This window comes from Wolffia australiana, chromosome 18, assembly GCF_029677425.1.
Source record: "Wolffia australiana isolate 7733 chromosome 18, ASM2967742v1".
NCBI lineage: Eukaryota > Viridiplantae > Streptophyta > Magnoliopsida > Alismatales > Araceae > Wolffia > Wolffia australiana.
Window position 1 is genome coordinate 5,854,867 of NC_135852.1, and position 15,803 is coordinate 5,870,669.

General features: G+C 40.7%; 1 protein-coding gene and 1 long non-coding RNA gene across 3 annotated transcripts; both read right to left on the bottom strand.

Annotated features, from left to right (window-relative positions):
• Positions 1–1,887: 1,887 nt before the first annotated feature.
• Positions 1,888–6,910, bottom strand: LOC144715340 (uncharacterized). Its single transcript, XR_013584581.1, has 2 exons — positions 5,829–6,910; positions 1,888–2,047 (listed from the first exon to the last, which is right to left on the bottom strand). It is a non-coding gene; the product is annotated as an uncharacterized LOC144715340 (long non-coding RNA).
• Positions 4,485–10,460, bottom strand: LOC144715339 (uncharacterized). Of its 2 annotated transcripts, none has more exons than XM_078590284.1 (2): positions 10,131–10,460; positions 4,485–5,277 (listed from the first exon to the last, which is right to left on the bottom strand). In XM_078590284.1, exon 2 carries the CDS (start codon positions 5,209–5,211, stop codon positions 4,621–4,623), a length of 591 nt encoding a protein of 196 aa, XP_078446410.1. In that variant the 5' UTR covers positions 5,212–5,277; positions 10,131–10,460; the 3' UTR covers positions 4,485–4,620. The 2 variants fall into 2 exon arrangements, 1 of the variants encoding a protein (XP_078446410.1); XR_013584580.1 differs by lacking the exon at positions 4,485–5,277 and adding an exon at positions 8,676–9,682.
• Positions 10,461–15,803: the final 5,343 nt, after the last annotated feature.

Below are 15,803 nucleotides of genomic sequence, written 5' to 3' on the forward strand. Positions count from 1 at the left end.
AACTTGATGTAGTTTTATCTAAGTTCAGTAAAAACATGGCAAACACTAGATACAATTTACTTGTCTATGAAGTTCCTACCCTTACTTGCTTGGCACTCATAACAAAATAATAAAATTTTTAATATAAATTAGGAATTTAATGGCTCATTTAAAAACTAATTTTTTCATAATCTAAATCGCATCAAAAGTAGACCAATTTGTAACTTTTGTTAGTGTGGACCAATTTATAATGATCAACAATTAAGAGATACACTCCTTGATGTCAGATTTTAGTCTCTTTGATCAACACAAAATGAATTTGCATAATGGCATATTGTATTGAAGACATAAATGAAATACAAAAAAAGGCAGAGCCAAAAGTATCTCTTCTGCTCAAATTGAATCCATGATTTCTTACTTCCATGGATGAGCGTCTTCATACTATTCAAATGTGTGGCATTCAGATGTATCCACACAATCTTTAGATCACATATCCCATTTCCCCCCTCAAACTAGGCTAGAAGACGTGCAAATTCCTCTCAAATGGGATGGGCACTCAAAATGACTCACATGCGTGTCAAATGAGGGTGCACTATATTTATGCTCTCTTATAAAATTCAGTAAAATTTCCATCCATGAGAATCTTTAACAAAAACTTCCCAACTTAGAATACATATACCAATGTCCAAGAATCACATTTTAGTATTTCCTAACATCACTTACTCCTTATATTGTTCTATCACAGAAATAATTTATCTTATTATCCTTATTATCATCTTATTTTTACTAACCCAAAGTCAAACATTAGATCAATCTTTGAAGGCCAGTCCACATGCAATTGACCTAAATATATCACATATTTGAGTGTTTTTATGCAAGAAAAAATTTTATTTTATTCAGGCAAATTAAATTTACAACGACTTTAAAAATAACACCCTAATTTCTCTTCATCACCTATCTGAGGAATATTCCATGATAGGGCCCTACATCCCAATTAGGCATGGCAGCCTGCTTTCCCGTAGAATTGACACATACTTCATCAGAAGACTGATAACATATTTTGGATCTGTTACTTCTCATCCTTGATGGTTGCCTAAGTCTAGCATCAAGTCAGCCAGATCATCTTCCCAAGCACTGAACAATTCAACAAAGGAGACATAAGTGATTGTGGATGAATTGTTTAATTAAGCACTCTGTGGCATTAGTTTCACTGTCCCAGGATTCTTGGTTTATCTATCTTTGTTTAAAATAGCCTTTATAAGTGAATATATTAGAAACCTATCTTTATTATAGCACCTCATTTATTATGTCTTTATATTTTTATTGTCTCTCATTTCATTGTAAACATTTTTTATCGGGCAACAAAGTATCGTTTGATTTTTTTCCATTGCATAAATGTTTTCTAAATATTAATAACTCAAGTCATTTATGACCAAAACAATTATCACCCTTATTTTAAGTTTATCTGATAGCATAAATTTATCTGAAATGATTAAAAATGTATATTAATGAATCTATTTATTTCCCATAAATTTTAGACTAGTAATTTTGACATTAAATCATTCTATGTTGATAATTTTAAACAATATCCCATAACAGTTATCATAAAGACTGTGTTTTTTATCATTACATGTTTAATGGTATCAGTATCCGTAATCAATAAACCCATACCAACATCAATATTGTAACCTTGTTAACGTTAACCAATCCTTATCCATTACAGATATTCATTACCGTCAGAGGACATGTTTCCGGTTTTTTTGGGATAGCCGATACCACAATACCCAACAACAGATATCGGACAGAGATACTAATAGTAGCACCCTACTGTTTATGCAGGTGAAACAGGGATAGGAAGTCCACCACACAGTACTAGAATAATATCAAGGAAATCTGCAGACATAGAAGTAACATAGGAAAAAAATAGCACTTGTATCAAGTAAAGAAACTGCGTGCGTACGTATGATTACAACCACACCAATGTCCACACACTATAAAAGATAAATTATTCAGTTCAGAGGTGGACATTGGGTATCAAAGAAATGCGTAGAAGATTGATTGGTTGGACCTGAGAAAAAAAGGAGGAAACCATAATGTAGCAATTACGACCAATAAAAAAAGTTGATTTATGAATGGTTGGACGCATCATGATCAACCATGATGGAAAGGTCCACTAAGAGACAGTCCATAAAATTGAAATGACACAAAGAAAGGGGTATGATGAACGTGAAGATGACGTGGAACGCATTGATGATCTAGGACGACAGAAAGTTTGAGAAGTAGAACATTGAAGTAATTTTTATAAAACTAGTGGTTTGTTCTCGTATCAGCGTCTCATTAAAACCTGGTTCTTAACGCTAGTTCTCTCATCGATTTACTCTTGACTCTGGCGGAGATCTACTTGCTCTGGCTTGCATTTAAGTTAATTATTGCATAGATAGTTCAATATCTTCATGCTTATCTCTCTGCAGATCGGAGATCTCCGGCAAATCTCTCAAAGAAATCTTTTAGGAAAAGATTCTGAAGAGGACATCCAATTCATAGTAAATGTGTCTCATTTGTAACATAGATAACCATGGCCCCCCGCGCACGGATGGCGCGTATAAATTAAGAAATGCTCCAATCATGATTGGAATAATCGATAATAATGGCTGTAAAAAATGATCTCTTCCACGAATCTATCATTCGATAAGTCTGATCTGATCTGATCTGTCGGATTAGGGATTTCATCAGACCACGATCACACCGATAGATCTCTCATAGCTTATGATCAAAATTTCCGCGAGATCCTCAGGTTGGTCGTCCGTTTAAATAACAGATAAATGATGAATGAAAATCCACATTTTATCCACAGTATCAAAGAATTTCGGAAAACATTTAATGTTTTATTTTGTGTAATAGTGTCTATTTTATACGATTTATATCATACAATCGATTCTATTACCCCATTTAATCAGCTTTATAGAACAGATATTTAGAAGACGTGAATTTATGTCTATTTTTCTACATATTGACTACATAATTCATGATTTCTTCTGTACAGAAACATTTAATAAATGAGAGGTAAGTTTCACTGTTCGTATTTTTTTCCAGTTTACCGATACTGCAGTGTTACATTCATATTACGTTATGATAAAAACTTGATGACTAAGAGTTTCATATCAGATGTCCAAATGCACACTAGCACTGTACGTTGTCCAAATAAGAACCCAACTAACTTTCGTCCATAAATGGAAAATATATGATATAATTAAGTATGTTTTACGGCGTACAGATATTGGGATGGGCTAAATAGGATGCGAGGATGTTGTTATATGGGTACATGGAAGCAATAGATGAATTTTCTCATAAATATTCATGGGTAAGAAGGCGTGCCATCGTGCAAGCCCCTGATACATCGTAGACATTTTCCATTGAACTGAGAAAGCAGACATTTTCCCCTGAATTGAGAAAGCCTGTGGGTTGCACTAGATCTATGGACGCATTCTAAAGGAGTACTCGCAATCTGATGCCATACAAATTATGATTAAGAAGGAATCATCCGGTATGGCTTCACTTCCTCAGTCATATAATAGGGGCGTTACTATAACCTCTCATTCATATTGTTAGTCAGTAAGGGGGATACACTTCTAACTATCAAGAGGACATGTGGGATGACCCCTTTAAATGGCACACTAAATCCCCCAGATCTGTTCGAATCCAAAATAAACGATTGAGATAAAAGGTAAAGATAATGAAAAATACAGGAGATATAATTGTGCTAGATATTAGTGATTGGATCACCCAGTCACAGTGTCATGGTTACCTAGGTCTGGCACAGTTCCATTAAAGAGAAAGAAGTTAATACGAAGCTTTTATCTCCAACTGTATAAGTTAAAATTCAGGCAGTTGAATGACTGGTGATAAGATGTAACCAAAAAATACGTAATGGTCAAATGCTGATAGTCAAGAAAAAAAGAAAGAGGCACAAGAATGATCGAATGCTGGGTTGCTAGCCATGACGTCCCATATTTCAGAAACTTTGGGAAAAGAGAAAAGTCAAGTCCCTTAAACCAAAGACCTGGCCCCAAGTTTTAGAAAGAGGAGAAACATAATTAATCCCAACATTACAGTTGAGGTAGACTTAGCATGTACCCATTTAATTTTAATGAACATACTTATTTTGAAATGTCATAATCCCACCGTCAGCATAAGTGAGTCACATTAATGGATATAAATTAATGATAGCTTAATCCGTGTAATTATATAGTTATATATATGTTTGCACTGATTAAGAAGTTATTCTGAAATTATGCTCGATCGAATCATTCAATCCGATTTCCGTTACTACGGAAGGATTATTCGCATCGGACGATCAAAACACGATCCAATCCCATTGAATCAAATCGCCGAACTGTCTGACCACATCTATAGTACTAACCTTCTTTATGTTTCTACTTTAAGGCGGCAGGACGAACCCCACAGAACCATAAACCTTCTACAAGTGAAAGAGAAGATAACATCGAACAACCATTTGGCAATGCCCTGTAGCCAATTAGTTCTATGTACTTATTTCAAAATCAGAGCTCAAGACGGAACAGGAACACAAGGAATGGAGCTCTCGCTCTCTCTGTCTCTCTATCTCTCTGTCTCTCTCTCTACCTAGTTGAGAACGTTAAGTAGAAGAACACTCTGCCGGATGAGAACCCTAAACGCCGCCTCCAACCGCGCCTCCAAACCGTCCAGTTCTCTCTCCGACCTCTGCAGCTGTCTCTGGAGTTCTACGGTCGCTTCTCTCTTCGTCTTCTCCGGCGCTTGAGACATAAGCACTGAAGATAGACACAAGAAGACGCCGATGGCGGCCTCGGTAAGACCCATCACAGGTACAAACTTCTCGCCCTCGCCGCCAGGGGAACCGCCGCGCTTCCTCCTCAACTGTTTTAGAATCTTGGAAAACCTCGCGCCTTCTTCACGAACAGCTCTCGTCGCACGACGGTAGGCGAGAGTGGCCGTAGTGACGCGTCTCTTGGTCCGAAACGCCGACTGCAGATCCTGAGCATGCAGCCTCAGAGACGAGACTGCCTCTCTTGCCGCCGCGCAGACATCTAGAAGCCGAACGCAAGCTTCGAACTCGTCGTCCATGCAACGTTGATTTCTCAGCGCACGCTGGATCTGCGGTTGGTGAAGTTGCTCTCCTGCGATAGAGTAGATATCGACGAGCTTCTCCAGCGCAAGGCGAAGTGCATCAGCCATGGCTCGCTATTCTCTTGCCCTTTCTCGGCGGCGTGATGGCCCTTTATAACCTGCGCAACGGGGCATCTGCCAATGGAGAAGTCACGGGTCGTGAAGCGACACGAGGCAGCAAGACAACTAGTTACCAATATGTCAATAGAGGGGTGTCTGATCTGCAGCTAAAAAGCAGTTGACAGTGACAAGGGATCATGGGTTTGTGCCCCAGGTCGAAAAATTTGCAAGACTTCAATGTTTTTTAACAGGTGGCCGAGAGAAAAGTAGGTTTGATAGTGGGCGTTGACCTAAAACATAAGTTGCACCACCGTTCCTTGGTGTTCCTGTTTCGTGTTCAGCTCTGACTTTGAAATAAGTTGGTTGGGTTTAAGTAAAATGACAGCTTTAAATCAATATAATTGGAAAAGAGGCATTGGACAATGGCATCTGGATGGTATCGTGCCTTTGTATTTACATGTTGAGTCGAGCCGAGTAGGCATCTCGCAAAAAAATATATATCAAGGCTATGTGTGGCTCTGCCGTCTTGAAGCAGGTGAAAGAAAAACATGTCATGATTCTCGTTTTCAACCACTCACAGCGACGAGCGGAAAAAACGCAACGTCATTTTTTGTAGGAGCTCTTACCATATCACAAGATCCACAATCTGTAGTTTTCTTCCATGTGGCGAATTGTTGCATGGATCCACAATTTCGCATGATTGACCCGTGAAGATAAAACATAAGTTGCACCACCGTTCCTTGGTGTTCCTGTTTCGTGTTCAGCTCTGACTTTGAAATAAGTTGGTTGGGTTTAAGTAAAATGACAGCTTTAAATCAATATAATTGGAAAAGAGGCATTGGACAATGGCATCTGGATGGTATCGTGCCTTTGTATTTACATGTTGAGTCGAGCCGAGTAGGCATCTCGCAAAAAAATATATATCAAGGCTATGTGTGGCTCTGCCGTCTTGAAGCAGGTGAAAGAAAAACATGTCATGATTCTCGTTTTCAACCACTCACAGCGACGAGCGGAAAAAACGCAACGTCATTTTTTGTAGGAGCTCTTACCATATCACAAGATCCACAATCTGTAGTTTTCTTCCATGTGGCGAATTGTTGCATGGATCCACAATTTCGCATGATTGACCCGTGAAGATAAAACATAAGTTGCACCACCGTTCCTTGGTGTTCCTGTTTCGTGTTCAGCTCTGACTTTGAAATAAGTTGGTTGGGTTTAAGTAAAATGACAGCTTTAAATCAATATAATTGGAAAAGAGGCATTGGACAATGGCATCTGGATGGTATCGTGCCTTTGTATTTACATGTTGAGTCGAGCCGAGTAGGCATCTCGCAAAAAAATATATATCAAGGCTATGTGTGGCTCTGCCGTCTTGAAGCAGGTGAAAGAAAAACATGTCATGATTCTCGTTTTCAACCACTCACAGCGACGAGCGGAAAAAACGCAACGTCATTTTTTGTAGGAGCTCTTACCATATCACAAGATCCACAATCTGTAGTTTTCTTCCATGTGGCGAATTGTTGCATGGATCCACAATTTCGCATGATTGACCCGTGAAGATAAAACATAAGTTGCACCACCGTTCCTTGGTGTTCCTGTTTCGTGTTCAGCTCTGACTTTGAAATAAGTTGGTTGGGTTTAAGTAAAATGACAGCTTTAAATCAATATAATTGGAAAAGAGGCATTGGACAATGGCATCTGGATGGTATCGTGCCTTTGTATTTACATGTTGAGTCGGGCCGAGTAGGCACCTCGCAAAAAAATATATACCAAGGCGACGTGCGGCTCTGCCGTCTTGAAGCAGGTGAAAGAAAACATGTCATGATTCTCGTTTTCAACCACTCACAGCGACGAGCGGAAAAAACGCAACGTCATTTTTGTAGGAGCTCTTACCATATCACAAGATCCACAATCTGTAGTTTTCTTCCATGTGGCGAATTGTTGCATGGATCCACAATTTCGCATGATTGACCCGTGAAGATAAAACATAAGTTGCACCACCGTTCCTTGGTGTTCCTGTTTCGTGTTCAGCTCTGACTTTGAAATAAGTTGGTTGGGTTTAAGTAAAATGACAGCTTTAAATCAATATAATTGGAAAAGAGGCATTGGACAATGGCATCTGGATGGTATCGTGCCTTTGTATTTACATGTTGAGTCGAGCCGAGTAGGCATCTCGCAAAAAAATATATATCAAGGCTATGTGTGGCTCTGCCGTCTTGAAGCAGGTGAAAGAAAAACATGTCATGATTCTCGTTTTCAACCACTCACAGCGACGAGCGGAAAAAACGCAACGTCATTTTTTGTAGGAGCTCTTACCATATCACAAGATCCACAATCTGTAGTTTTCTTCCATGTGGCGAATTGTTGCATGGATCCACAATTTCGCATGATTGACCCGTGAAGATAAAACATAAGTTGCACCACCGTTCCTTGGTGTTCCTGTTTCGTGTTCAGCTCTGACTTTGAAATAAGTTGGTTGGGTTTAAGTAAAATGACAGCTTTAAATCAATATAATTGGAAAAGAGGCATTGGACAATGGCATCTGGATGGTATCGTGCCTTTGTATTTACATGTTGAGTCGAGCCGAGTAGGCATCTCGCAAAAAAATATATATCAAGGCTATGTGTGGCTCTGCCGTCTTGAAGCAGGTGAAAGAAAAACATGTCATGATTCTCGTTTTCAACCACTCACAGCGACGAGCGGAAAAAACGCAACGTCATTTTTTGTAGGAGCTCTTACCATATCACAAGATCCACAATCTGTAGTTTTCTTCCATGTGGCGAATTGTTGCATGGATCCACAATTTCGCATGATTGACCCGTGAAGATAAAACATAAGTTGCACCACCGTTCCTTGGTGTTCCTGTTTCGTGTTCAGCTCTGACTTTGAAATAAGTTGGTTGGGTTTAAGTAAAATGACAGCTTTAAATCAATATAATTGGAAAAGAGGCATTGGACAATGGCATCTGGATGGTATCGTGCCTTTGTATTTACATGTTGAGTCGAGCCGAGTAGGCATCTCGCAAAAAAATATATATCAAGGCTATGTGTGGCTCTGCCGTCTTGAAGCAGGTGAAAGAAAAACATGTCATGATTCTCGTTTTCAACCACTCACAGCGACGAGCGGAAAAAACGCAACGTCATTTTTTGTAGGAGCTCTTACCATATCACAAGATCCACAATCTGTAGTTTTCTTCCATGTGGCGAATTGTTGCATGGATCCACAATTTCGCATGATTGACCCGTGAAGATAAAACATAAGTTGCACCACCGTTCCTTGGTGTTCCTGTTTCGTGTTCAGCTCTGACTTTGAAATAAGTTGGTTGGGTTTAAGTAAAATGACAGCTTTAAATCAATATAATTGGAAAAGAGGCATTGGACAATGGCATCTGGATGGTATCGTGCCTTTGTATTTACATGTTGAGTCGAGCCGAGTAGGCATCTCGCAAAAAAATATATCAAGGCTATGTGTGGCTCTGCCGTCTTGAAGCAGGTGAAAGAAAAACATGTCATGATTCTCGTTTTCAACCACTCACAGCGACGAGCGGAAAAAACGCAACGTCATTTTTTGTAGGAGCTCTTACCATATCACAAGATCCACAATCTGTAGTTTTCTTCCATGTGGCGAATTGTTGCATGGATCCACAATTTCGCATGATTGACCCGTGAAGATAAAACATAAGTTGCACCACCGTTCCTTGGTGTTCCTGTTTCGTGTTCAGCTCTGACTTTGAAATAAGTTGGTTGGGTTTAAGTAAAATGACAGCTTTAAATCAATATAATTGGAAAAGAGGCATTGGACAATGGCATCTGGATGGTATCGTGCCTTTGTATTTACATGTTGAGTCGAGCCGAGTAGGCATCTCGCAAAAAAATATATATCAAGGCTATGTGTGGCTCTGCCGTCTTGAAGCAGGTGAAAGAAAAACATGTCATGATTCTCGTTTTCAACCACTCACAGCGACGAGCGGAAAAAACGCAACGTCATTTTTTGTAGGAGCTCTTACCATATCACAAGATCCACAATCTGTAGTTTTCTTCCATGTGGCGAATTGTTGCATGGATCCACAATTTCGCATGATTGACCCGTGAAGATAAAACTGCGATTCCAAGGAGTTTCTTTCATTTCTAGAAGGTGAATGGTTCTGTGGCGTTGGTCCTGCCGCCTTAAAGTGGGAGCATAAAGGAAGATAGTATGACACGGGAAGTCGGACAGTTCGGTGATCGGATACAGTTGGGAACGGATCGTATTTTGACTGGCGGATGCAAGCGACCCACCAATCCAGGTGGCGATCAGATTGAATGATGATCCATCGCGTGGGACGTATCTTGACTGAATCAATGGCCCGATCCAAGCCGTAGGTCTATTTGCTGACCCATGGATCGCTGATCAGATCTAATTATTGACTATGAACTGCGTGGTAGCTGTCGAGAAGAAGAACAGCTCGGCGAATAAGGATCGTCTGCGGAGCCGGATGGTTCTGGAAGTCAAGATTAATTAGGATATATTTATAATATGTAAAAGTTAAATGTTTTTTTTATTTGGAACTTAAACGACACTTTATTTATACATTCCCCCGGGGGTTCCTTGGGTACCTAATGAAGACACAAACCGTCATTTTCGTTTATTAAATGGGAAGGAGTTTCTTGTTTCCTGCTGTCAGGCTAGCCCTTTTCTTGAGTCGTTTGAGGCATTCTTTGATGGAGGCAACTTGCGTAATAAATTTTAATTGTTATTGTAAATTTAATTTGACTACAATCAAATAAATATGAATAGAAGATGAATTATCGAGCACACAAGGTGTTCAATGGAATGTCCAAACGAAATTGCGGTAACAGTTTTCAACCCGAACTCGATTTCTATCTAGATTTAACTAAAATTAATACATTCATAGCGTTTAATTCAGCAATAGAGACTCATAAGAATACCTGAATCACCCTGATTTTAAGGTGAGAGTGGCAGCACCCATACGCGCTGCCGAGCTTCGGTTTAGGAGTTCCCTTGTTCTTCTCCTCCGCCCGGATGCGAAGCCAAGCGCTCCTAGCTCTTCCTTGAAGCCTTCCTCACTAATCACAGCCGCCGGCGCTGTCACGACGATGCGGTCTGCTTCCAAACGAGTAAAGGATCTCTGCTACCGCAGAGGGCTTTTGGTCAAAAGATAAGAGAATTGGGGGCCTTCGGCGCCCCTTTAATGGCTTGGGAGGGACCTCCAAGGCAATCCGATGCAGGGGGGGAGCCTGGAGGTCCTCCCCAGGCTGTTAAATGGCCTGGCGGTCCCCCCCCGCCCCCCCCCCCCACGACCAACAAGTGCCGTACGGTCTGTGTTGTTGACGACCAGTGATGTCGGACGTCGTCAATGTCGTCGTCCGATGGGTAATTCACTAAAGTGAATGTAACTACGTGAGTGCAATTGACCTTGGTGGAGTGTAAGTGCGAGTCATCGGAATTCGCCAAGCTCCAAACTCCAAGGCAGGCGACCGATGACGATGACAGTGACCTTCTAACCCTCGTCAGAGCGATGAAGTTTACTACGGCGCCGAATGGAATAATTTTGTAGGGCTCACACGTAACTGATGGGCTCGACCCGTACCTAGGAATTCACTCGTGATGTAGTTTTCTTGTTAATTTCTCTCACCTAAACTAACCCGAGCGCAGTGGAGTGCAATAAAAAATATAATGTAGAAAGTAATATAACAGACGAGCAAGGGGAACAACGTACCTCGTCGATGGCGGCATTCGTCGTTGGTGTCTTCAAAGGTTCAAATGCCGTTTCGAGTCGATGTAGTGAGAGACGTGCTGTGGAGGGGTACGGCCCGACTCGAGTGGCTGCGGTGCCGCGTCGTAGGAGAAGTAGTCGAAGCGGAGGTATGGATGAAGAAGAGAGAGAGACATGCATAGAGAAATGACTCGAGCGATCGGCCGATACCGCCAGACACGACCTTAGAGGGGGTTGGCGCAGGCGACACGATTATGGCGGATGCCAGCAGCAATAGGCGGCACGATTGCGGGTGCGGTGCGGCAATGTGCTGACTCCGATAGCACGAAGATGCACCAGGGGCACAACTGATGACAATCAAGTACACGATGAAGTGCTGGACTGGCAGGCGGATGGCAATCCATTTGGCGTCAGAGTATTCGACCGTATGTGAAGACACGGCATCCTGGCGGGGCACAACAGCCCAAAGGGTGGAATCCTCGCACAATAAACCACCAATGTGTGCAGAGTTGCAAGCTTGCGGGTCGTAGATCAGGCAATCGAGTGTTGCAAGAGCGCCTGCGGCAGCCTAACGAAGAAGGCACAACAAAGGTGACATAGCGGGACTTGGTACTCTTGGCAGAGAAGGCACGACCACGCGTGGTGACTCCCAGGTGGAGGGCAACACGTCCGCGGAGCGTCCTGGTTTTCAACAGAGTTAGGAGTCGAGCGACCTTCGTTGGCGGCAAGCTTGGCCAACGCTGAGGGCCACCATCAATATGCTTAAAATCCAAGCACCATCATGGAGTGCCGTCGAGGGAAAGTGCCTCCCGTAGAATTCCAAGCGCACGCGATCGTCCATGAATACGGTTGGGTTGACCACCGTGGGGAATGTCGTGCGTTAATGCCGTTGGGAGTTACACCGGTCGTCCACAAGGAGTTTGAGAGCGAATCCACCGGACCACGGATGATGAGGACAGGCAAAACAGATTCCTTCTCCCACAACTTTCCTTCTTCCCTTTCTCTTTCTCCTTCTTCTTTCTCTTGGTGAGACATGAACGTGGAGTAACTGCCAAACAAAAAAATCCAGATCTGAAAAAAGGATGTGGGGCTCATCATGGCCTTATATAGGCCATGATGGGCCCCTTACAAGGAGTCCATTAGGGAGGCCCATTAGATGACCCCCCCCCCCTTTTACAACAAAGATAAAGCTAGGGAAATTGAAACGATGCAAAATAAGTAATATAGACGGATACGAACACGAAAAAATGATACGAACGTGTCACGATGAGTAGGGTGCACTCGTTGTGACGAACACAAAAAAAGAAATTAAACAAATGAAAATAGATAATGAAAATGCGAATACATGCTCGGACGTGATCTACCCGGACTATTTAAACCCTAGCATCTTCACGGTGCTTTGGTGTGCGAGTCAGGCTGCACACGGACCGGCGGTGATGCTGATGTCGATGATGATGGCTCCGATGACATTTCGTCATTTGTGCGCGCTCCATCAGCCAGGGGCGGTGTTGGACCGAACTGCCCATGGTCGTTTGATGGGCATCGTCTAGGACCGACGGCCACGATTTAATCACAGCCGTAGACCCAGATTAAATGGTGTACCTAGTGTCCACATTATCCTGCCTTGCCAACGTGCCCCGTCAGCCCTGTCAGCGCCGTCATCTCTTCTGGTTTGCCCGCAAGGGGGCTACGCATCCTCGTCATTTGCGCCATCCTGTAAAAGCCCTAGAAAATAGATTAAAAATCAATTGAATACAACAATATAGATCTCATTGTTTGATATTCTTTAAGAAGATTGGATTGATGAGATCATATCCGCCTTTTTAAACTCAACCCGATATGACACGGGCTTTGGCCAGGTCAGCTCAAAGACCAGTTATGAGTTCTTATAAAAAATACATGAGATTGCAGCCCATTGGGCCGTGGTTGATCATGTTACTTCTTGGTCCAGTCGGGCGCAAAGGTGGAATGAAGAAGATGGTGGGATTTTAATCCCATCTACATAAAAGGTAAAATATGACGTGCTATAAATATTGTGGCCATACCTCTCTTGTGTACTGCGGGCTTGCTTCTTCTATGTGGTGCTATGAGACCATCCATGTGTTTTTGTGACCATCTGGGCTTGCCTGTTGGGTGCTGCCCCTTGCTGGCTACGGGCGGGCTTGACGGCCCCACACTCGCTTGCCCCTAGCTGGCCCAATAAATCCATTATATATATATATATATATATATATATATATATATATATATAATATTCCCTCTTCCTTGCAATATGGATAACATACTAAATAGAACCTTAAAAATTTTCAATGACTTCAATATATTTTATTAAGAGATTCTTGATAAAAATGTATAACAATAACATTAAACATGTATAAAAATGACATTCAAACACATTTTTTTATCACTTTCTCTATTTAGTGCATGAAATGCAAAATTCTTATAATATTGAAGACAATACACATTAAATTACCCCAAAATGACTTTAAAAATGTGTATAATTACATGATACATTCTGGGTATATCATTCTTCTCATAAGAGATCAGGCATTGTTCATCTGCCAAGTCAAAGGTAAGAGATTATTGAATCCTTGTTTTCTGAAGATCTGCAAAAATGAGATAATACAAAGATCATCTAAATTTCTTAACATAGTATCAGAGCAATAAAGGTTTGAGTTTCTTTGCTTTCATCTTCTTATTTGGATATATTATTGATTTATACAATTTGTGCTGGATCGTATAATCAACTATCGGCACTAAAATTCATGGATAACCTTAGAAAAGATGATCATAATATTGATGATCCTGCATATCTTAAGTGGATCAGCAATGAATCCCTTCTACTTGGGTATGGTCCATGGAGTTGGGGAATTGTTAAAATATGAACCCTCTTGCAAGGCATTATGGGAAGCAGCTCACCAAAGGCATTCCCAAAGGAAGAAGAGTTAAAGATATTATAGATAAATAAGAAAATATGATGTTGAGATGTATTGATACTGTAAGAGTTATGGATGATACTAGTATGGATAGTATAAGAAGTAGAAAATATTAATAGAGTATGTAGAATAATAAAATATTATGAATCGGAGCTAGGAGGTTATTTATTTAATTAATAGTAAGTTGTATGTTAGATAGGAGATATGTACAATAATAATAGATATTACGATTTAGTTAGATAGGGAATAAGGTGTTGCAGTAATATGAGATAAGTAATTAGTTTGTAGAGGTATTTAGTTTAGTAAGAGGTAGGAATGAGAACACACAGAGAGATTAAGTATTCTAAAGATAAGGTAAAGTGATTCTTATAAGTTAAATGATATATTGGAATAGGCGAGAAAATATTTATGTCTAGATTTAAAATTAGGAGGAGAGAATATACGTGGAAGTATATATATTATTTAATTAGTAAGAAAACTAATTAGATAGGTGAGAAGAATATCTAAGTTAGTATATCTAACTTGATAAATAGAGGAGCTAACTTTTGTTTTAGTTTATAAAAGCTTAAGTGAAAAGGATGATAATGAGAGAAGAGAGGGGGTTAAGAGAAAGTATAAAGACAAATCAGAATGTTAAGAATGAATATATATTATTACTAAGTTGATTATAATAGTAGGCTACGACTTATTGATGTTGTAATTACCATGTAGCTATATATATATTTGTAAATACCCATTTTTATATAATTTTTTATGGCTGAAAACGGGGAGGAATTAGGTAATTCTGTCAATACATTGGAGATGGTAGATAGAATCAAACAGAGAGGACAAAATATGGTAATGCCTTACTATGATGTGTTATATTTTAATATACATATTATATTTTATAAGGATAAATTGAGAGGGACTCATATAAATCGATGAGAAACTTTGAATGTGCACTAGACGCTCAACAAATTGGTTTATGAAATCATGGTGTTGAATTTTGATAAAGGCAAACTTTTTGAGTGATGAAAATTCCGTGAATCAAATATATGATGTTCTCCTACTCAGTTGCAATGGAATCGAGCTAAAAATATTATCGAATCCGCCCTGAATTGAGGAACAGGGATGGGGATGCCGATCACCACCCTACTAACTTTGGTGTGCTTCTTCCTCCTTTCATCTCTTCCTTGTTGGCGCAGAATCCTTCCATCTTCTCCCTTCCTATAATCCTCCCTGAGCTGTCTGCACACAACTGGAGTTGTTTGGATGCCACTGCGTGCTTCAAACTTTGAAAGGGATCTCTGCTATCTTCATTTCTTCTAATCAAGAAGATAATGTTAGAGCCTTCAAAAGCCCTCTTTAAAGAGTTGAGAGAGGTTCTCTTGACCCCTCAAGGGATCAAGCAGGGGCCATTGGATCAGAATGTAGTTCCATTGTCGCCGGATGCGGTTGTCGGCCAACAAGGATCGCAGCTTAGGGGTGGAGAAAGACAGAAGTGCCCTCAAGCTGTCTGATCTTCTCTTAGAATGTGTTCAAGGGCTGTGATTAAATTGTAGTTGTGGATCCATTCTTAACGGTGCACCCTTTGCACCATGACACTTCCCAGTCAACCGCCTCGTTAGCCTGCCTGGTCAGCATTTGCGTGTGTTATTTCATTGTTGATAATTCCACCCCAGCGTGTGAGCTGTCTGAGCCAATCAGAATATTAGAAAAGAACTAAGAAATGATTAGAAATTATGAACAGATATAACTATCCGATATTCCTTAAGAAAATCAGATGGGGTAGATCATGTTCACCTACTAAAAAGTGGCCTGAAATGACACCAGCTTCATGCTGGGTCGACTTGAAGGCTGGTCACGATTTCTCCTATTATTTCATAAGGTAGCAATGCACTGGGCTGTGATAGCTTTTATTACTTCTGAGCATGGCCCAACACGGATCTGAAAGCTAAAAACTGTCATTT